The 23,146-nt window shown below is 38.9% G+C and overlaps 1 protein-coding gene across 5 annotated transcripts in view; it reads right to left on the bottom strand.

Annotated features, from left to right (window-relative positions):
- Nucleotides 1–23,146, bottom strand: part of LOC127445817 (dedicator of cytokinesis protein 9-like) — a 150,196-nt gene that overhangs the window by 12,165 nt on the left and 114,885 nt on the right. For 4 of the 5 annotated variants that reach the window (XM_051706206.1, XM_051706208.1, XM_051706207.1 and 1 more), the window contains 27 exons: nt 22,712–22,823; nt 22,311–22,429; nt 20,912–20,998; nt 20,619–20,711; nt 20,365–20,480; nt 20,191–20,260; nt 19,919–20,044; nt 19,663–19,734; nt 19,329–19,475; nt 19,058–19,141; nt 18,788–18,899; nt 17,187–17,365; nt 16,982–17,089; nt 16,610–16,715; nt 16,379–16,497; nt 14,556–14,670; nt 13,172–13,238; nt 13,025–13,072; nt 11,687–11,823; nt 9,004–9,110; nt 8,768–8,905; nt 4,400–4,582; nt 4,080–4,193; nt 2,645–2,860; nt 2,326–2,383; nt 1,149–1,255; nt 71–193 (listed from right to left, as the gene is read on the bottom strand). In XM_051706206.1, the coding sequence (XP_051562166.1) occupies nt 71–193; nt 1,149–1,255; nt 2,326–2,383; nt 2,645–2,860; nt 4,080–4,193; nt 4,400–4,582; nt 8,768–8,905; nt 9,004–9,110; nt 11,687–11,823; nt 13,025–13,072; nt 13,172–13,238; nt 14,556–14,670; nt 16,379–16,497; nt 16,610–16,715; nt 16,982–17,089; nt 17,187–17,365; nt 18,788–18,899; nt 19,058–19,141; nt 19,329–19,475; nt 19,663–19,734; nt 19,919–20,044; nt 20,191–20,260; nt 20,365–20,480; nt 20,619–20,711; nt 20,912–20,998; nt 22,311–22,429; nt 22,712–22,823 (3,063 nt within the window). The remainder of the gene's footprint in view (nt 1–70; nt 194–1,148; nt 1,256–2,325; nt 2,384–2,644; nt 2,861–4,079; nt 4,194–4,399; nt 4,583–8,767; nt 8,906–9,003; nt 9,111–11,686; nt 11,824–13,024; nt 13,073–13,171; nt 13,239–14,555; nt 14,671–16,378; nt 16,498–16,609; nt 16,716–16,981; nt 17,090–17,186; nt 17,366–18,787; nt 18,900–19,057; nt 19,142–19,328; nt 19,476–19,662; nt 19,735–19,918; nt 20,045–20,190; nt 20,261–20,364; nt 20,481–20,618; nt 20,712–20,911; nt 20,999–22,310; nt 22,430–22,711; nt 22,824–23,146) is intronic. The other variant, XM_051706210.1, reaches the window with a different exon arrangement.

The raw sequence follows: 23,146 nt of genomic DNA, 5'->3' as shown, positions 1-23,146 counted from the left end.
CATTGTATACTGAATTTCTGCTACTTGAAAGTTTCATTGCCAACAACACACAGACAGTGTGTGTGTGCACCTCAAAGTCTCTGCGTTGTTCGTAAATTGGAATGATGAGTTTGTAGATGTCTGAAATGAGTTCATAACGTTCAGCTTTCCATAAACCATCAGCACAAGCTTCCAACAACTCCATCAGCACCTCCTGCAGACAAACACACATATCTTTACCCATGCATTCACCAAACAACAAACACTCACTAAGCACTTTATTATGAACACTATGGTCCTAATAAAGTGCCAGACGTGGTCGTCTGCTGTTGTAGCCCATCTGCCTCAAGGTTCGACGTGCAGTGCATTCTGAGATGCTCACTACAATTGCACAGAGTGGTTATCTGAGTTTCCTTAGCCTTTCTGTCAACTCGAACCAGTCTGGCCATTCTCCGTTGAGCTCTCACATCAACAATATGTTTCCGTCCACAGAACTGCCGCTCACTGGATGTTTTTTGTTCTTGGCACCATTCTGAGTAAACTCTAGAGACTGTTGTGTGTGAAAATCCCAGGAGATCAGCAATTACAGAAATACTCGTTTGCCATGGTCTTGCCACGGTCGAAATCACGGAAATTATATTTTTTCCCATTCTGATGGTTGATGTGAACATGATCTGAAGCTCCTGACCTATATCACTCAGTTAACCACTCTGTACAATTGTTGTGAGCACAACAATTGTAGAATGCGCAACATCTCGAACCTTGAGGCGACTGGGCTACAACAGCAGAAGACGGAGTGTATATATGCACCAAACAATTAGACAATGTCTAAATGTTACACAAAGAGTTAATCAAATTCACAAACTGATTATTCAGTGACGAGGAAATCTCGGGGCCCATTATCTTGACTTCCCTTGCTAACACACCCACTGAACAGGGGCAATTGATACTGATTAGATAAGAAATCTGAGAACATTTTCTGCCACAAAAGGTTATTACAGACATTGTTTATCAGGATAATTGTTCTGAATCCCTTCCAGTGCATGTGGAGAATCATTAAACACCCTTGTGGTGGGAACAAGGGTGTGGCTCAGGTGCCAATGGGTGTGGCTTATGTGGTAATGTGCGTGGCTATAAATCAGTGTTGTCAGGAGAGAGTTGTTTTGAACCTCGTTGAAGTGAACATCCTGCATGCCCACGTCCTCCATCATGGCTGCCTCCTCATCGATGTTGGGTGTGATCACACAAAATGCCGAGCAGCCCTGTCGAAACATTCCTGCCAAGGAGTGGGAAATAGCAAGCAGAATGATTTTGTTTGAAGCAGGTTCTCAATACACACAAAAACTCTCAAAAAAATCAGGCATTTAAACTATGGCTGGTCTGCGGGTGAAGACTCAAAGGTTGGGAAAACACACACCCAAGTACTATGAGATAAAATTGTAAAAATTCTGGGAATTTGGAGAAAGGAAAAATCTCATCTTAATAAATCTCAACTACCCCACTGAAAATGTTCACATTGTCATTGCATTTTATATGCACGTGTGTGTGTGTGTGTGTGTGTGTATGTGTTTGTGTGCATACATGTATCTGGTTTTCGAAACCCCGCAACATTAGTGCTGTTATCACACTCAAAGATATTAACACTTTTCAAAATGACATTGTAAATTAAGTTGAACCTTGAACAAGAAGACTTTATAAATGTGTTTGTGTGTGTATGTGTTTTCGTGTGTGTGCGCATGCAGAAAAAACACTATATAAACACTATATTACACTATAATAACACAATATTTTTTCAGTGGGTCTACAGAATAAAATCAATGATAGCTTTGCTTAAACAAAAATATACTATCCTATGTTTTAATTGTTGCTAATAAAATAATTCTACAAGTTTCGTTATACGTGGTTTTCCTTTTGAGGTCTTTGTTCTCTTGACAAAACCTATTCAGCCATATTTATGTGAATTGAAGCTGAATGTTTGCTGTAAACTAAAACACAACACACAATTTCGTAATTCCTTCATACATTCTGCATATTTGAGCAATTTTAAAGGCAAATGTTGCTGAATCTGCCTAAGAAGTGTTTTATGAAAATGTGGAACTTAAAGAAAACACATCCAACATTAGAAATGTACCGTAACGGTAGACAGTAAAAGCTGTATTATGTCACAAAGGGGCAGGCCAATTATTTAATTTGTATTCTATAAGAGCATTTATTATGTTATCTCATAAATATGGCACCATTAAGGTAAAAAAAAAAAAATCCATTTAAGCGGGCAAATACAAAAAGTTAATTTCTAAACTTGGTACATGCAAACTAAATCTATTGCGCCCCCTAGTGGAACCTCACCTTTCCTCTTTAGGTATTCAGCCACCAGTGCTGCCACGTGCACATAACACATCGCTGCCTAAAGAAAAACAAGCCATTAATAAAAGGCATGATTAACCATCATTATCCAGCAATGATCCTTCCTTTTAATTAAACACTAAATGAGCTGAAGCTTAATACACTACTAAACCATTTAAAAGTAATTAAGAGTCCTAGAAAACTGCAAAAGCAACTAACTAATTAATATAAGTAACATGGTGTGCTATACTTAAGGGTTTTAAATATCCTTTAACTTTTAACCCTTAAGTTCCTTTAGAGTTTTGTTATTTGTGCAGCTTGCCTCAGACAGGTCTCCGTTCTTGACATGGATTTTAGCCATGCTGTCCAGCCAGGTTTTGCGCAGCTCAGGCGTGCTGGTGTAGGATTTGGCCAGGCTGTACTGCAGGTCCACCAGCATCTCAGGGTCTTTTTCATGTTCCTTCATCTGCTCAGTGGCCATCAGCACCGTGCGGATCCGTTTGGTCAGGTCCTTCACATCAGAGGGGAAAGCAGTGTGCTGGGGAAACAGGAAGAGAGAATGCGGGCAGGGCAAATAGTCACATCTAACATGACATGTACATATACAGGTGATTTTAATAAAAAACCATTCCTGAACAATGTGTGCAGTGTGGCAGGGCACATTATCCTGCTGAAAGAGGATACTACCATCAGGGAATACCACTGACATGAAGGGGTGTACCTGATCTGTTTAGGTAGGTGGCACTTGTCAAATTGACGTCCACATGAATGGCCGGACCCAGGGTTTCCCAGCAGAACGTTGCCTAGAGCATCACACTCCCTCCACCGGCTTTTTGTCTTTCCACAGTGCATCCTGGTGCCATCTCTTTTCCAAGTAAACGGCGCACAAGTACATGGCCGTCCATGTGATGTAAAAGAAAACGGGACTCATCGGACCAGGCGACCCTCTCCTACTGGTCCAAGGTCCAGTTCCGACGCTCGCGTGCCCATTGTAGGCGCTTTTGACGGTGGACAGGGGTCATCATGCGGCTACGCAGCCCCATACGCAGCAGGGTGCGATGCACTGTGTGCTGTGAAACATTCCTCCCGTAACCATCATTAATTTTTTCGGAGACTTGTGCCACAGTAGACCCTCTGTCAGTTTGGACCAGATGGGATAGCCTTGGACACCCAACACTCTGTCACCGGTTTGTGTGTGCTGTGACACATTCCTCCTGTAACCATCATTAAAATTTTCTGTGACTTGTGCCACGGGATAGCCTTGGGCACCCAACACCCTGACGCCGGTTGTGGTTTGTCCCTTCTCAGCTCACCACTGCTGACCGGGAGCACCCCACAAGCCTTACCGTTTCAGAGATACTCTCACTCATTCGTCTGGCCATAACAATTTGGCCCTTGTCAAAGTCGCTCAGGTCTTTACTCCTGCCCATTTCTCCTGCACGTTGACTACAAGAACTGATTGTTTGCTTACCATCTAATCTACCCAGACCTTGACATGTGGCCTTGTTAGGAGATGATCACCGTTATTTGCTTCTCCTGTGAGTGGTCATAATATTTTGGCTCATCGGTGTATATTATCTGTATTTCTATTATCATAAGCAGATGCTTTCTTATTAAAGCAAACAACAATATTATGTAAATCTGGAAATCAACTTCTTGAATACTTTTTAATAAATTATTATGTTTGAAATTGAAACAAAACTTTATGCTAAACACTGACTGAAGTGTATTAGCCTGAAGGCATCACTCTGTCTTACCTTTACAGTTTTATCACTGTTGGCACAATTATTAATGATGGACAGCGACTGCTGGAACCGTGTCCCACCAATCCCAATGACATCAGCGATCAGCTGACTGACAGCAATCACCACCTAAGAAAAAAAATAGTTTTAAAGAAAATGACAGTCATCGTATTTTACCCAGATCCTCTTTTTTAAATAAATCTAAATTGGTGTCTAAGAAGAACAAGACCTGAGAAACATGGAAAATATGGACTCTAGATTGAACAGTGACATTCTAGATTGACTCTTTACTTGGTATATATGACCCATCACGTCACCCCTGTTCGCTTTCTTGCCTGAAGATGCGTACGGACGAAAGACTTCCTGCCGTTGTACTCAAAGTTGCTCTTCATGAGAAAATAGAGCAGGTGGGCAGCATCACTGCGTATGGAGCTCAGTTTGGAATTGCAGCACTTCAGGATCTCATAACACAGGCAGGCACACATATCCGCACGTCCGTCAAAAAAAGTACAGGGAAACTGAGAAAGAGAGAAAAAAAGAGACATGGACAGAAGAATGAGTATTGTTACTTGACAAATACTTAAAGGAATAGTTCACTCAAAAATTAAAATTCTTGTGGGGCCTGGGTAGCTCAGCGAGTAAAGACACTGACTACCACCCCTGGAGTCGCGAGTTCGAATCCAGGGAGTGCTGAGTGACTCCAGCCAGGTCTTCTAAGCAACCAAATTGGCCCAGTTGCTAGGGAGGGTAGAGTCACATGGGATAACCTCCTCGTGGTCGCTATAATGTGGTTCTTGCTCTCGGTGGGTGTATGGTGAGTTGTGCGTGGATGCTGCGGAGAATAGCATGAAGCCTCCACACACGCTATATCTCCGCGGTAACACACTCAACAAGCCATGTGATAAGATGCGCAGATTGACGGTCTCAGATGCGGAGGCAACTAAGATTGGTCCTCCGCCACCCAGATTGAGGCAAGTCACTATGCCACCATGAGGATTTAGAGCGCATTAGGAATTGGACATTCAAATTGGGGAGAATAGGGGATAAAATAAAATACATAAAATACATAAAATAAACATTCTCTCATCATTTACTTACCCTTATGCTGTCTCAAACTCAAGAGATATTTTGATAAAGATATGAGGTGTTTTTGTCCATACATTGCAAGTCCAAGCTCCAAAAAAGATAAAGGCAGCATAAAGGTAATCCATATGACTTGAATGGTCTAATACATGCCTTCTGAAGCAATACAATCTGTACTGCGCTGTACTCGCTCTGCCTATGCATCAAGGAAGTGTAATCGAGCTTCAAATCATGATCGCCCCTAGGAGACTGCAGATGTCCAGATTTATAGTGAAAAAGGAGTTACATTTTGGTCTTTTCCTCACCCAAAACCAATCATATTTCTTCAGAAGACATGCAATAATCCACTCAAATTGTCTGGATTACCTTTATGCTACCTTTATGTCCTTTATGGAGTTTGAAAATTTGGACCACATGAATGTGGATTATATGGATATAAACACATTATTCAACTGAAAATATTCAACTATTTGTGTTCTGCAGAAGAAACAAAGTCATACGAGTTTGAGACGGCATAAGGGTGAGTAAATGATGAGAGAATTATTATTTTTGGATGAACTATTCCTTTAACAACAGTCTTAGATTATGTGGACATCATACAGTAGCTGTCCCAAAACTAGAGAGCACCTCACTCTCTGCCTTCTAAGGCAAAATCGTAACTGAACTGGAACTTAATAAGTGACTGATTTAGGTAACAACTCCGCATGCCATGCAAATAGCACCCTGCATGGGAGACTCGACTCACATTTGATTTCAATGGAGTTTGCCATTAGCATACACCGATCAGCCACAATATTAAAACCACCTACCTAATTTTTTTTAGATTAGATTAGATTCAACTTTATTGTCATTGTGCAGAGTATAGGTACAGAGCCGATGAAATGCAGTTAGCATCTAACCAGAAGTGCAAATAGCAATGTGTATATATAAAATAAAGATTTTTATGGAGTGCAAAGTTATGAGGTAGAGAAGCAGAGACCAGCTCAATGCAAATGTCTATGAATACAGTACAAGGTGCAAATGAAGAAGTATAAACACTGAAGGTGCATTGTACAGAATGAAGTATAAATATGTAATATATATATGGCCGGTGACCATAACAGTGCAAGTGGCATCAAGAGGTAGAAATTATGTGCAAAGAAATGTGCAAGGGAATGTGCAAAAAAAAATATGTAGTCTGAGTGGGATGTAGTGTACAGCGCCTGAGTTTAGAGTTCAGTAGGCTGACAGCTGAGGGAAAGAAACTGTCCCTGAATCTGCTGGTGCGACAGCGAAGACTCCTATAGTGTTTCCCAGATGGGAGAGGAGTAAACAGACCATGGTTGGGGTGAGAGGTGTCTTTGATAATGCTTCTCACCCTCCTTAGGCAGCGTTTGTGGTGAATGTTTTTGATGGAGGGTAGCTGAACACCAGTGATGTATTGGGCAGTTTTCACCACCCGCTGGAGGGTCTTCTGGTCTGAGACAGTGCAGTTGCCATACTACACTGTGATGCAGTTTGTTAGTATACTTTCAATAGTGCAGCGGTAAAAGTTCAGCAGGATGTGGGGGGACAGATGAGCTGTCCTAAGCTTCCTAAGGAAGTAAAGACGCTGTTGCACCTTTTTGATCAGAGTGGAGGTGTTGTAGGTCCAGGAAAGATCTTCAGAGATGTGGACACCCAGGAACTTGAAGCTAGTCACACACTCCACTTTGTCCCCGTCAATGTAAATGGGAGTGTATGTGTGGCCCTTCCTTGTAGTCCACAATCAGCTCCTTGGTCTTCTGGGTGTTGAGTGCGAGATTGTTATTAGCACACCACACTGCCAGGTGCTGTACCTCTTCCCTGTAGGCTGTCTCATCGTCGCCGCTGATCAGGCCTACCACCGTGGTGTCATCTGCAAACTTGATTATGGTGTTGGAGCCATGCTCAGGTATGCAGTCGTGGGTGAAGAGGGAGTAGAGGATTGGACTCAGCACACAGCCATGTGGTGCACCAGTGTTCAAAGTGAGGGGGGAGGAGTTGTGATTGCTGAACCTAACAGACTGTGGTCTGTTAGTGAGAAAGTCCAAGGTCCAGTTGCAGAGGGAGGGGCTGATGCCAAGATCAGAGAGCTTGGAGATCAGCTTGGATGGGTTCACAGTATTGAAGGCAGAACTGAAATCAGTGAATAGCATCCTGACATATTTGTTGTTTTTGTCCAAATGAGTCAGGGCGGAGTGAATAGCTGAGGCGATAGCAACCTCAGTTGACCTGTTGGGTTTGTAGGCGAACTGATATGGGTCCAGTGTTGGGGGCAGGCATGTTTTCAGGTGGGAGTGGACCAGCCTCTCAAAACAGTTAGCAATGATGGGAGTAAGAGCAACGGTGCGAAAGTCGTTGAGGGCCACTGCAGCAGCATGCTTTGGTACTGGTACAATGGTGGCTGTTTTGAAGCAGGTGGGGACAATGGCATGGGCCAAGGAGAGGTTGAAAATGTTGGTGAAGACATCTGCCAGCTGTTCTGCACAGGCCCTGTGCACTCGGCCAGGGATGCCATCAGGGCCAGCAACTTTATGTGCATTCACTCTGCTCGGGGTGGAGCACACATCACTGGTGGAAAATGTGAGTGGCAGATCATCAGGTGGGAGCTCAGCTTTTATGGGTGGTTCTGTGTTTCCACGATCAAAGCGAGCATAAAAGGTGTTCAGTTCGTCTGGGAGGGTGGCATTACTGGTTGAGGGGGGTGCTGTTCGCTGGTTTGTAATCTGTGAGGACATGGATGCCTGTCCACATACGTTGGGGGTCATTGTTGGGCAGTATCTAATATTGTGTAGGTCCCCCTCGTGCCACCAAAACTGCGCAACCCGCATCTCAGAATAACATTCTGAGATACTATTCTTCTCGCCACAATTGTACAGAGCGGTTATCTGAGTTACTGTAGACTTTGTCAGTTCAAACCAGTCTGGTCATTCTCTGTTGACCTCTCTCATCAACAAGGCGTTTCCATCTGCAGAACTGCCGCTCACTGGATGTTTTTTGTTCTTGGCAACATTCTGAGTAAATTCTAGAGACCGTTGTGCATGAAAATCCCAGGAGATCAGCAGTTACAGAAACACAAACTGGTTCGAACTGACAAAGTCTACGGTAACTCAGATAACCGCTCTGTACAATTGTGGTGAGAAGAATAGTATCTCAGAATGCTATTCTGAGATTCAGCGTGGGTTGGCGTTGTTTTGGCGGCACGAGGGGGACCTACACAATATTAGGCAGATGGTTTTAATGTTGTGGCTGATTGGTGTATACTCTAATGACCATTAACATACACAAATATTGGATAAATAATATTTTTATTTCACTGAACTATTTTTCAATCAGTGCTTTTCAGGACTGAATGAAATAAAAGTTTGTTTATAATGTACATTTCTCTCATTTCATCTGCCAACTTGGATTTATTTTTTCAATGAGCTCATCGCAATGACTTGACTTCTCCGCAAATGATGAATTGAGTTTGGCTCCAAGGAATCTTAGGAGGCAGAATAATTAAGTTACTACCTTTTGGAACACGCTTTGCTTCGGAAGAGTGACTATGATGTTGTCTAGGTGTTTAGGATGGTTGGCCGATGACTATGTTTTTCAGTGAGGGTGGCTGCGGTGGTCACCTTGTAAATGAAGGTACGCAGGGAGGTAAAGATCTGCTTCAGTGCTGTCTCTGACTGCGGGATCTGGAGGAAACAGAGGTGCACCTGGAAAACCTTCTTCATTAGCGGGTTATGACCCAAATCAGCACACAGCTGCGTCTGTGGACACATGGGGTAATTTGAAATTGCATTAGGCTTCAGGGAAGAACTAAATGAAACCAAACTAACAAACACACATTTCCACTTGCTGTCTGTACCTTAAAGCCCATGATGAAGACACTGAGAGTGTCCAGCACAGTCAGACACACTTCCGTTGATACGTTAGCTTCCAGGAGACATGTGTCAGCATCCCCATGGCAATATGCTAAAGGACAGAAAGCGGTAAAGAAATATCATATTACTTAATAACTAAACTGAACAACATTGAGATAAGCTGAATTGGCCTTTAGGCATTTTCCTCTAATAAGGGTACTCTGTTTGGAGTCCTATTACTTTTTTTCTTCAAGTCTGGTGCATTTTTTGGCAGCCGCCTGCAATGTTTCACCTAAAATTTAAAAGCTCACTCGTACAGAGGACTAATTGCATAAATCTTTTTTTTTTTTTAACAGACAACCCCTCATTTTTAACCCCCAAATTTAAAGGAAATATTCCAGTCATTCATAAATAATATTGTATATGTTTACAATCTTAAGATCAGGGCTTAACATTAACTTTTAGGCTAACTGGCAACTCTGGCGACAATTTACTGGAAACTCAGTCACAATTTACTTTCATTGCAATGGAAAATACATGAATCTTATTTTTTCCATTCATGGAAGAAAGTACTAAGGGTTTGGATCAAGATAAAGGTGACTCAATAATGACAGAATAATTATTAATAATACAAATGAAGTGATTCGCCCTAATCGATTTCATATACATCTATACCAGTTACCAGTTAGTGTTACTGCAGTAAAAACATTTTAGTTTGGATGATGGTGTTTTATAAAAAAACTTATCGTTATCTCTTTACCTCGTCAGTGCTGTTTATAATGTCAGCAGTTTGAGAGGTTTGACTTACTCCATATAGAGCTTTTTTACTAGAATGTACTTTGCAGAATTCAAATGGGTCACATAAGTTTTGTTTCAGCCCGAATGAATCACGCAAGTTTCGCTCTGTGCGGTCCCAGAGCTCTGGTTCTACTGTATCTCTAGAGCATGCTGATGTGCGCTGTGGCGGTTCGCGCAAATCCAAGCCTCATTTTCCTCGCTGAGATGTGCGTGTCAGATATGAGAAGCATATTTACTGCTTATAAAACGCTGGACGCGAGATGAATACAATTAACTTTGCTTCTGCTTCGGCCATCTGCTAAAGTGGCTAGTAAGGGTGACGGAGTTACCTGCCACTGCTGATTTCTACCTGCATTTGGCGGGTGGGCTGGTGTTAATGTCAAGCCCTGCTTATGAAATTATTATTTATTTTTTTACAGTTTGCTTCATATCCCTGCAAAAAGTCTTATTTAATTCCACTAGATGGCAGAAAGTACAAGGGAAAAAAAACATTTTCATCTATCACCTTCCATCACAATATACAGATCTGAAATGTAGGTGGCGCTCTAATGCAGCTGAGTACTCACACCAGGCATCCAGTCAATTTTTAATCGCATGCATGTTTCCCACATATATCTCGACCTCTGATTGGACTATAAGCTCAATCTAGGGATTGTTGTAAAGCTGAGAACATTTCGTTATCAATAGTTGATCAAATATTTTGCAAATGATTTGTTTATAATGCATTTTTTTGGTGGAATGCAATTTTTTTCTGGACATCCAAGATATAACACGGGATTATTTTACCAAGCAAGCAAAATATATTTCATTTTAAAGAAGAAACCCATCTGATATGGAGTTTTGGTTACTTTAGGGCTTACTGTAACAATGATTGGAGCCGACATGAGATGTTTGTCTTTGTTGTCTTACAGAGATCATATTTCACTTCGTGATTCTTTTGATAATCATTCACACTGTGGTGTAAGGGTGAGAAAATTCTACAGTCGTATTCCTGAGAATAAGAGCTTTCATTTGATGTATGACTTGTCTATTTAAGTGCTATGTGGAAAAACTTTTATATTCATATGCATATTTCTATGTCGTCACCTCTAGGTGGTGCTTATTTTTGACACAAAGTTTTAAGACTTTATTTTGTTATTTTACGTAACATAAATGCAAAATTGATGGAATTTTCCACAGAGTTCAAGTGGTTAAAGCATTAGAGGCACAAATGTTTTTTTTTTTTTAAATGTATTATTATTTTGTGAGAACTATTATATATGTACAGTATGTTGGATACGGTCAACTATTATCAAACAAAAATTATCACAAAAAACCCCAAAAACTATCATTAAAAAGTTGATTTAAAGTAGTTTAAAAGACAATCCCACCCTTTAAATCAGTTTTATTTAATTATTGTAATTATATATATTATTTATATATATATATATATATATATATATATATATATATATATATATATATATATATATATATGTAAGTTATACATTTTATTAATATATAAAAAAAGATTCTGATGCCCTCTTTTGTACCCTATTCATGGAAAGTGCCTTTACTCTCTCTTGTTTGACTAAATTCTCTGCCTGGATTATACTATGCAGAGGCTGAAATTAAATTATGAATTTAAGGCATGCCATTGATGGCGCAGGGGCTGTCATGTGCAATATATGCATAATAACACTATGCTTTTTCATTTCACTTGAAACCCGAGAATCTCTTACCAGTTAGTCTACACAGATCCCGAGAACAATTTCTCAGACTGAAACATACACATAGACAGTGTAAATTTCATGATTGTCAAAACGCATTAATATGTTAATCTCAGACAGGGTATGGAGGACAGGAATCCGTCAGAGAATGAATGAGTGTAAATGTGTTAATGTGTCTTACTGTGGTTGAAAGTGTGTGTGTTTTCCAGGCTGCCCAGCTGGTGTAAGCGTGTATGCATGACGCCCCCTCTGTTACGAGACACAGGAAGAGTCAACGATTTCCTGTCCGGAGCCATAAACCCCACCCCCTCCTGGCTTCTGAGGGAAAGCAAAGCCTTTATGAGAGGTCTAGTGAGGTCAATCATGTACATAAAAAAATATACAAATCTGAAAGGGTCATATCACACATATAATATTTATAATGTTAGTCAAGGTTTTTAATGACTGTGTCATAATTTAGTTTTCTCTTTAGCCTTAAAATTATGTTCAGATTAAGTTAAGATTTAGTTCAGAAAGTCGTGTATGTTTTTGTTTAGTACATCAAACTCTTATTTCAAAAGTTCAAAGAAAAGTTAATTTCTTATGAAATGACCCCTTTAAATAACCTGCATTCACTATGGCCTGCCTATATTCTATTTCTAACACTGTATATTCCTCATATTATATTATATAATTATATGTAATATACCGCAAAGTTGCACCTGTATTCTTGCTCATAAACCAATAGTAATGGTGTTATAGATGGTTTATTAAACATGTTAACAGGCTAAAATATCTGCAGTACACACTAAGTAATAGTCATGTGACTGGTTGTCTATTAGACAGAAAGCAGGTGATGATGTAAGCACAGTCATCTATTAGCATATTAAGACTATAGTTCTTGTCTTCAATGTACACCAAACATGCAGCTAATAAATGACTAAACAGAATACCATGAAGCCCTGTGCACCTACTCATAGATCAAAAAGACACTATCAAGAATTCATGAGTGTGGAAATGCTTTAGCCACACACAGACAGCAGTGAGTAAGTTAGTTAAAGTAGTGGGAATGAGTGAGCATGCTGTTAGTAAAGGCCACTCAAAAGCACACAGCTCTTACCCTGTTCAGGGGAGCCAGGATACTACAGTATCACTGACTAACTGAACCCTCGCCAGCATTTGCACCAATAAAACATATACACACATAAAGGGGTAGCGTCATTCAAGGTAGTGTAATACTTGAGGCTGTGTATGTGTGAGTGAGAGACAGAGGCATAGTATCAAAGAGCAAGACAGAGACCCAGGGAGATATAGGATAACAGTGGTTGTCTAGTGTTTGCATTTGTCTGGCTCCACAGAGGAGAACAAATCATGTGTAATAAAATTAGAGATATTTTTGGTTTGTTTTGTCATAATTTTCCTTGTACACAAAAATACGATTACTCATTGAGCTTAACATTCCCTGATTTTGCGCAAAATATATATATAATAAACTGAGAAAAATCCCAAATTTAAAAAATAAAGAGCAAAGCATTTTTACCTGGCAATGAATCTCTTTCCCATATACCTGAACTGATGCAGACACACTCTGTGAGAAAGAGAGAGGAAGAGAGAGAGAAGACTTAATGCTCTTAATGCTCAGTTGTCTAATGGTCTCATGTGATTAGTACCTGTCTGGATGACTTACTCTACTAAAGTGAAAAAGTCCATCAGCTCTGAGTTTGTGGCTTTGTTCCAGTATGTAAATAAGGCATCTAAAAAAAAATAAAAGCAAAGGTAAGCATATTTGTGTGCAATCTTGTATGTGAAATTTGAAAAGCATAGTTGGATGATTCCTGAATGAGGGCATTTTTACTACTTGAAAAATGAAACTTCTTTACTTTAAGTTTCATCTAGGTTAAAACATTTATCAGATGTCTTCAGTAAATATCTGACCATAGCCTTGATCAACACTGAAGTGCACTATGGTATAATATGTGACAGTGTGGATTTTTGATATTCTTTATGATGGTATTTTTGGAGACCTTTTGGATAAGTCTTCGACTTGCTAATAGTTAGTGAGTTAGTTAGCAGTCAATAAACTTTGAACTTTGCACATATTTTCCCCAAAAAAGAATTCCACAGTTTACCCTCTATAATTAGCGCAGAAAATGTGAAAAAAGTCCATAGAATTATGCACATTTCCCCCAAAAATTAATGCAGAAAATATGAAAAAAGTGAGCAAGCAGATTTCCACCCAAAAATTAGCGCATAAAATTTGAAAAAAAGTCTGCAGAATTACACAGATTTCCCCTTAAAATTAGCACAGAAAATTTGAAAAAAGTCTGCAAAATTCCACAGTTTACCACCCGAAAATCAGAGCAGAAAATGGGAAAAAAGTCTGCAAAATTACACAATTTTCCCCCCAAAATTAGCACAGAACATGTGAAAAAAAAGCCTGCAGAATTCTGCACATTTCCCCTAAAAATTAGCGCAGAAAATGTGAAACAAATCTGCAGAATCGCATCATCCCCCCCACCCCCTTTAGATTTAGATTGTTTCTAAATCTGAACTGCTTTGGTAATGACACCTATAAAGATTCTCTCAGATCATGATGTAAAAATCTTTAAATCATTTACATTTCTGATTATCAAACTGCCACTGCTGCCCTAGCAGAGATGTCACTTCTCATTGCCTTGATAATCAAATAAATTATTTAAAATATTTGCCGTGATGGTAATGACATCAGTATGGGGTGGTAAATGTTGGTTTGTAGTTAATAAATTTTACACATGAGAAAATTAATTGAAAATGTGTTTTTAAGGTGTAACGTAACATTTCTGTGACTTTAACATTTATTACAGAGATTTAGTTAAAATGTTTGAGTAGGGGACAAGCCCAAAAGATTAAAATTCTGGCAAATGTGACACTTCAATAATCTCAAAAATTAGAAGAAAAAAAAGAGACTCAATAAAATATAATATCCTTTAAGACCACAATGATTGCATTTAAAGCATTTTGTCTTTAAAATCAACGTATGAGACAAGTTCCCATAATTGAAGAATCACCCAATTGTGTGTGCATGTCCTTACCTTCAGACATGCTCTTTAGAACATGGAGGAAACACATGAGCAGGTTTTTGACTTCTTCTCTGTCCAATTTATCACAGCGCAGCATAGAGCTGCCCAGAGCAGAGGCTGACTGAGTCTGTCATACACACACACATAGACAAATGCACACATGTATAAAGTATATAATGGAAGACACATCAAAATATCACACCACAGCAGATTAAGGACCATTAGAGACCCTACATAAACCCATGTAACACCACTACACACAAACAACATACAAAGTAAACATGCAATACACTGGTGGTACATAAAAGTTTAGAAACCACACACACAGGTTCACTCCCCAGATGGGGACACTCTGGGTTGCTCTACTTGTATGGTGTCAGTAATTCTGTTAGTGTCGTTTTCGTAGAGGGCGGGGCTTGAGAGCAGTGAAAAATCCATTGTGACACGTTTGGCTGCCCGGCTGAGGGGGCCAGAGTCCTCTGGTTCAGGGGGGAGGGGCAATACGGTGAGGGTGTGTCTACGTGTGAACCTCTCTTTCGGCTAAAAGGTCGGATGGTGAAGGGCAAAAGAGGAGGATAAAAATTAAAAAATAATTAGGGAAACTGATATACTGTATGGATGATAGTGACACCTCACTCTAAATCTGGTTCAGTATTAGTGTTAGGGGGTTGAACTACAGCTTGCAGTTTGGGTTTGAAAAAATAAATAACTATTGGTACTTTGTAAGGCTATTTCTACATATGTAGGATTGGGGGTAATAGTTTAAAGGGATAGTTCACCCAAAAATGAAAATTCTCTAATCATTTACTCACCATCATGCCATCCCAGATGTGTGCCTTTCTTTCTTCTGCAGAATACAAACGAAGATTTGTAGAAGAATATCTCAGCTCTGTAGGTCCTTACAATGCAAGTGAATGGTGACCAGACCTTTGAAGCACCAAAAATCACATAAAGGAAACATGATAGGTGTGGGTGATAAACAGATCAATATTTAAGTCCTTTTTATATATAAATTCTCTTCCCTGACTGGTAGGTGGCAATATGCACAAATAATGCAAATCACCAAAAGCAAAAGAAGAAGAATGTAAAAATGAAGATTTAAAGTAAAAAAGGACATAAATATTGATCTGTTTCTTACCCACACCTATCATATCGTTTCTGAAGACATGGATTTAACCACTGGAGTCGTAGCGATTACTTTTATGCTGCCTTCATGTGATTTTTGGAGCTTCAAAGGTCTGGTCCCCATTTACTTGCAATGGAAGGACTAACGTAGCTGAGATATTTTCTAAAAAACTTTAATTGTGTTCTGCAGAAGAAAGAAAGTCATACACATCTGGGATGGCATGAGGGTGAGTAAATGATGAGAATTTTTATTTTTGGGTGAACTATACCTTTAAAAATCGGCCATTGTAAAATCCCAATGTCTATGGCGGTTTTCAATTGACAATAAAATTATTAAAACATTTTCAAGTGAAATAAAAATTATAAAACAGAATTAAATACATGTCCTGAAAATTACTGGCATAAACTGTTTCCTCAGGATGACTCAGTGAATGATAAATATAGCATAACTTGATAGATATATGGACATAACAGATATTTCATGACTTCACATGTTCACTGAATGTATTAGAGGCATGTGGAAAAGTGTATACATCACAGCTCCAGTTAAAGTTCCCCTGAGCACATGTGGTGGAGGAAGGAACTCTTTCTGAAATTTAATGACCTCCATTTAGGATTGTTTTAAAAGATAAAAGGAGGAGATTAGATTTAAACAAGGCAAATAATGGTTTATTTTAAGCCTGAGACAACATATTCTCAGTCTGCTCTACCTTATCCAGGGAGCTGGTCTTCTCTGTGAGGCTGTTTCCTGAGTCTGTGCTGACCAGAGAACCTCGAGAGTCAGCATGCCGCACAGAGCCGATGTTGGGCGTGGAAGTGTGAGGAGATGCTACACACAGAAAAAACTTAATTCATAGAAAAATCTACTGATAATCTCACTGTGTATGAAAGCCTTGAGTTGTTGGTAAAGCATGTTTTTGATGTCAGGTAAAGTAACTCACTAGTTCCTGAGATGACTCCAAACACATCTTTATGAAGGCTGTTGTCAAGGTTCCCTACAGGCTTTTGGGGAGTTGCCATAGAGATGCTGGGGTCATCTCGCCCATTCTGGACAGAAATATGAGAGATTAACTCTTTAGAGCACACGTCTGAATATAGTGATCTTGGAAGTTCTGACTAATGATGACACACTGATGATAGAAAGAGACACAGCTGAGATGTCTGTGCCAAACATGACAATATTTTAAGTTCACGTATGATGTGTAAGCTCAAGGGTAATCGAATTAAAGGAAAAACTGCAATTTTTTGGTTAACAACACGATTGTACATATATAACAAACCATCTGGTATGAAAGATTAAAAAAATTATTCACCTGGTTGGTGGTGAAGTGAGATGTGTCTCTCACGTTGAGTCTGTGAACATTCTCCTGTAGCAACCCAAACAAGGGTAGATAGAGTGTGGCCAACCTGGCCTGCTGACTCTGCATACCCACATACACAGGTTAGGTATCCACTGGTAAAAACTGACCCGAGACAACTTTTTCCAGAATGACAGTGATATTTATGTGCATTCCTAACCTTTGAGGCATAGCGATCGTCAAACGTGTGTTTGATCATCAGACTTTTCAGCACTTGAATGGCAATCTGACGGACCTCACCAAACTCCTGAAGGGCTCCACAAACCTCTCTTAATAACAGACCAACTAGAAAGTGATTCTTGCAGAAATCATCAGTCAGGGAATAGTCCAACTGCAGATCTAAAGATGAAATAGAAAGAAAGCCATTACAGATACCACCAATAAAGAATTTAACCTCCAGTCATTTAGCAAGATGTGTTTGAAAATTTCAGCTGAAATATTTTGCTATAAACACTTAAAGGGATAGTTCACCCAAAAAATGAAAATTCTTTCATCATTTACTTACCCTCATGTCATTCCAGATGTAAACCACTTTCTTTCTTCTGCTGAACACAAATTAAGATTTTTAGAAGAATATCTCAGCTCTGTTGGTCCTTACAGTGCAAGTGAATGGTGGCCAGAAATCTGAAGGTGCAAAAAGCACATAAAGGCAGCATAAAAGTAATCCATACAACTCCAATGGTTAAATCAATGTCTTTAGAAGCGATATGGTAGGTATGGGTGAGAAACAGATCAATATTTATGTTTTTTTTTTTTTTTATCAATTATTAATTTCCACTTTTTCTTTTACATCTGAAAGTCACATGTTTCATCTGTTTAGTTACACTTTCACAACTGAAAGTGAAAGTGGATATTTATAGTAAAAAAAGACTTTATATTGATCTGTTTCTCACCCACACCTATCATATCACTTCTGAAGATATGGATTTAACCACTGGAGTCTTATGGATTACTTTTATGCTGCTTTTATCTGCTTTTTGGACCTACAGATTTCTGGCCACCATTCACTTGCATTGAAAGGAACTGCAGAGCTTATATATTCTTCAAACAATCTGCTGAAGAAAGAAAGTCTTACGTATCTGGGATGGCATGAGGGTGAGTAAATGATGAGAGAATTTTCATTTTTGGGTGAACTATTCCTTTAAGGAGCTCTGAATAATAATTTCTTTAAACAATGCCTCACGCAAAACAGCTCTTGAAAAAAAAAACTCTCTTTGAAAAATATGCACTTTAATAAAGGTCTGTACAATGAATCACAAATACTCTAAAACACATACACGAAGTGATATTTCACAGGTAGACACAGTGGCCAGACAGTTATTCCAGAATGACGAAACAAAGGAGAGTGGACAAGTCTGAATCATCAATCAATCAATCATCTAGACTGATGAATGCATTTGCTTCTGTTTGAGACATTGTAGAAGTGTCCACTGCATCAGAAACATGAAACCATCATGGTTATAACACTGAAGAGATACTACACAGAATGAGTCATTCTTTCAAGGCTCGACATACAGAAATATTGCTCACTCATAGGGCAAGCAGCACTGCTCACCTACACATCTGGCATGAGCCTCCTAATTGTGACACAGAAAAGCTACAGTAGCACACATGAAGAAAGTGAGAGAAGAAGAGATAGAGAGAACAGCGGAAAGCCACAGCAGAAGGCAACATGTCAGCAATAGGTACAGAATGCCTAAAAGAGAGAGCCAACAGAGAAAAGGAGGGAGAAAAAAGCATATGAATTTTTCATATGTTTACCTTGAAACCTCTGAATGCGTCCCTTCCCAAAAGGCATGGGCAGGTTGAGAGGGACGTAATGCTCATGATTACACACCACCCGCAGAAACTCAAATTTAAACTCATACAGCGTCTGCAGAACAGAAAGAGACACAAATTATTTCAAAATCCATCTTGACAGTGTAAAGGGCTTGTAAAATAAAATAAATCAATCACCTGATTGAAGTCATTTTAATATAGATTTAAGGATTAGCATTAGTGTAATATAATTATGCTGATATGAATGTGTACCTTTGGATCTCCAGGTACGAAACAGGTAATGTAATTGTTTATCTGCTTAAAGACAAATCCTCGATCCATAAAGGTAAAGCAGCGCTGTGGAACAGAAAGTGACAGGACATTAAGGGAAAATTAAACTGAAACCAGCGACGAATCAGTGTTTGATTAGAGCTGATGCATCATAGAGGCTCTTCACAAACAAATTGTTCAGTTCACCAAAATTCAGTGCACCAAATTATATTCTCGCAGCAGAGGGAGAGGGAAGTTAAGCTCCTGGCTGTACCTTTATGAAGACAGCCAGGCTGTGGTTGGCATTGCGGGCAGCATCCAGATTGTCCTTGTACTTCTGGGTTATGTGGGGCATCAACATGTTCACCAGTGTCTCCACAGCATGGTGGAATGAAGCCGTGAATCGCTGGTTCCTGGACAGCTACACAAATAGCAGGAAAGAGGGCTTACAAAACTTAGTGTTACAAAAATGTGTCATGTACCCACTGTTTTCTTGTTTTAGTAACAATATCTGTAGTAACTACAGTATTATTTTGACAAAAACTATGGTTACTCTTGTACATTTTTGTAAAGGGTAATTCTGAGTAAGACATGATTTTATTCCTCACCTTCACCTTGCCACTCTCCATCAGGTATTGAGCCATTGACTTCACCAGGGCTTCGAAAAAATACCACGAATACTGAAACACCAATATAAACAATTTAACCAATGATAAATACAAAACCAACCACCTCAGGACAAAATTTCTTTGGGCAATAAGTAGTACCGGTAATAGTATCTTCTAATATAGTGTATGTGTGTTGATGTATTGTGTGGTCATTGAGGGGTAATACAATCATTATCCTGAAAACTGTGTTTAGTACCTTGAGGAGCTTGTTGCTTGTTAGGAAGTCAGTTGAGGGCTTTAAGATGGAAGTCATGGCTTTGGCTAACTCTTCGTGCACTGTCTTATTGTAGCTCGTTGAGCAGGACTCTGTTTTAAACACGTACTGAAACAAAACAAAACCGGAATTTTTTTTTATACAATTTGTTTAATTAGTAAACAAAAGTGTAACAATGTTGTTTCCCTGTTGCTTAAGCAGTAACCATAGTGAAATAATGTTTTATTTATTGCATTAAGCAGAACTGAATTTACCTTCACATATGATCTCAGGTAGTGCTCTAGACCCTCTTCGTGGCACTGGGCAACAATGTGAACCATGACTCTGCAGTGGAAAAAGAGGAAAATCAAGAGAACATGTGTGAAGCACTACAGAGAGACAAGAGTTTATTTTCCCTGTTCTGATTTTGGTGACACCTGGTCCCTCACCTGGTGGTGTTTACTGCCACATCCTCATTACTGGTGCTGGTCAGAACACAAACCAGCTGGTTTAAAATAGTCGGTAGGAATTTGATCATCACATGACCTTCCATGGCATGAAGACTCTGAGGATTTATGGGCAATGTAATGTCATTAGGCACACCATAATAAATTTCATTCACTGATTTGAAACATAAGATAAAGTAAATATGTGAATGAAAACATCCCAAAAATGGAAGAAACCTGCTTCTCTAACTTCTCACCTTGAGGTATTTGACAAGCTCACCCTCAGTCAGACGGGTGGCACCAGACTGCATACTCTGGTAATGATGGAAGAAATTGTGCAGGTGCTGATCCTGAGGAGGTTAAGCCAAGATTAATGTTAAAAGTATTGATTGGGACCGGATTAAAAAAGAACCAGAAACTAAATGTCTCAGCAAGACTAAATATTAAATTTAATAATGTCCTGATCATGTTAAATAAAAAATATTAATAATAATATTGGATATTTTTAAGATCATAATTAGGATATATATATATATATATTTAGCCATACCTGAGTGTAGATGGTAGAGACAAGATGTGTAGACACTCTGAAGAGAGGACGTCCTCCGTCCACCCACTTTATCTCAGGACAAGAGTGCTGCAAACACAGCATATCATGTTTACATGGTTTATTTCAATTATAGCTTACTGAAATGCCACCAACAGACCTTTTTCACACTCTGGGTTTTGGAACGCTGAAGTAAACGATAGCAGTGTGAACATACACAGCAATGAATGGGAGTGAATGGGAGATCACAGCAAATATTATTTTCACTTACACATTTGCTCCAAGAGCAAAAGAAAAATGAATGACTTTCCAGAAGAGGAAAAAATAGAGAGCGGTGGATTAAGACAGTCAGATGGGAAAAGATGCCAAACTTACTGTCACCCTCTCAGCAGCTGTAATAGAAACCCCCTCGCAGCTGTGGTAATACATTTTTTTAAACTAATTTCAGGGTAATATAACACAAACAATAAAGTTATAAACTTACACTCAATATTTAAACAAATTATCATATAAAAAAAGTTTGCTAGATTTAATCTAAAAGATCTAAATAAGGCGGAAACGCTTCATCGCAGTCTGTGAAAAAGGTCTATAGGAAAGAGAATTCACAAATTAGATCTCTTTAATATCTTAATTGTTTCTCCTTAGATCATTACAATCCAATTTTAAATGGAGGGCAAATTAAGACTTTATCAGATTTTTTTCCTGAGAAAAAGACCCCAGTAATCTCTCATGTGTCTCCTCTAGAGTTTCAGAAGAGATCTTAACAAAGTCTCAAACATTTTTCATTAAGTTAGTTCCAACACCAAATTACCTGAGCTACACATGTGCTATGCACATTCATTTTATTGCTTGATACTCTTACTGTATATCAAAAATTGTCTAATTTGTGTCTGATCTTATTTCTCTGAAGGAATTTTAGGAGAAACATCAGACATAAAGTTTGACGCTTCAATGAAACATTCAGTAACTGAGAACTCCACTATGAAAGCGCAACCTCTAAAAGATAACATTTTCCTCATGGGCTTTGAACATATATATATATATATATATATATATATATATATATATATATATATATATATATATATATATATATATTTTAAACTTATAACATGCAATAATATCCACTCAGACCTCTGAGCAAAGCCAGAAGGTCGATAATAATTAGATCTAGATGCTCACAAAAGTACTGTATATCCAGTTAGTCTAAGAGCAAATTAGACCACACATTTACACACATTTGCACTCACAAACTCATTTACTGGATAGAGAACAGATATCATTTAAGTTAAACATTATATGTTAACAGTTTAACATGACAGATTAACATTTGGTCAGCAAATGGGTGAGACTTTGGTCCAGATGGGCATGTTTTTGTTATGACTGCGCATGGTGGTTTTACCTTGCTTACAACCTCCTGGCAGCTGAGGTAACCATTTGGTAGGTTGGATGCCACAGAGATGTTCTGCTCACTCATAACTACACGACCATCTTTAAGCAAAGGAAGCCAGGCAGAACCAACTAAGAGAGAGTGTAAGAGAAAAAAGAAATTATTGTCCATGATGTTCATGTGATTGGTTGACACGTATGACAAGTTCATCTCTCTCTCTCTGATAATATAATACAAATTCTAAATCCAAAAAACGTTCAAGTTTGTAACTTCTAAATTAGAAGATCTTCTGAAAATTGCAAGGACATTTTACAGACAGTTGGATGTGTCCAGCAGCCCCAGGCCTCAACACATTAGCCCTGTAAGCAGCCCTATTACTAAGCATGTGATGTGGTTCTGGAGAAGGGTAGTACCTGGAGTCTCCACTATGTCCCGTTTCTTTGTGCTGCTGTCACAGCTGATGTGGTAAAAAGTGAAGAGCAGGTGATGCTTCTCATGGAGCTGTGTGGGCAACTCGATTTTAATCTTTTAAAATTTGGAAAAGAAAAAAAAAAATCAGAAATGTAAGATCAATTCTTAAATAATTTGAAATATGATCAATATTGTCTATATTTACACAATATAAATATTATTTTGGGGCAAACGGGAAATAATCTTAAATAATCTGAATATATACAAATGGGAACCCTGAATATATAGTTGCAAATTGATAGTTGACGCATAACATGTCCATGAGCTTTTATTTAATCAATATTAAAGGTGCTGTAAGTGATTTTAACCATTCTAACTTCCACGAGACTGAGCCGTTGATTTAGCCATGCCCTCTCTTTCCTCAACACCGCACCGAT

This window comes from Myxocyprinus asiaticus, chromosome 9, assembly GCF_019703515.2.
Source record: "Myxocyprinus asiaticus isolate MX2 ecotype Aquarium Trade chromosome 9, UBuf_Myxa_2, whole genome shotgun sequence".
In the NCBI taxonomy this organism is placed as follows: domain Eukaryota; kingdom Metazoa; phylum Chordata; class Actinopteri; order Cypriniformes; family Catostomidae; genus Myxocyprinus; species Myxocyprinus asiaticus.
The sequence above is the reverse complement of the archived record's forward strand: the minus strand, read 5'-3'. Positions and strand labels throughout refer to the sequence as shown.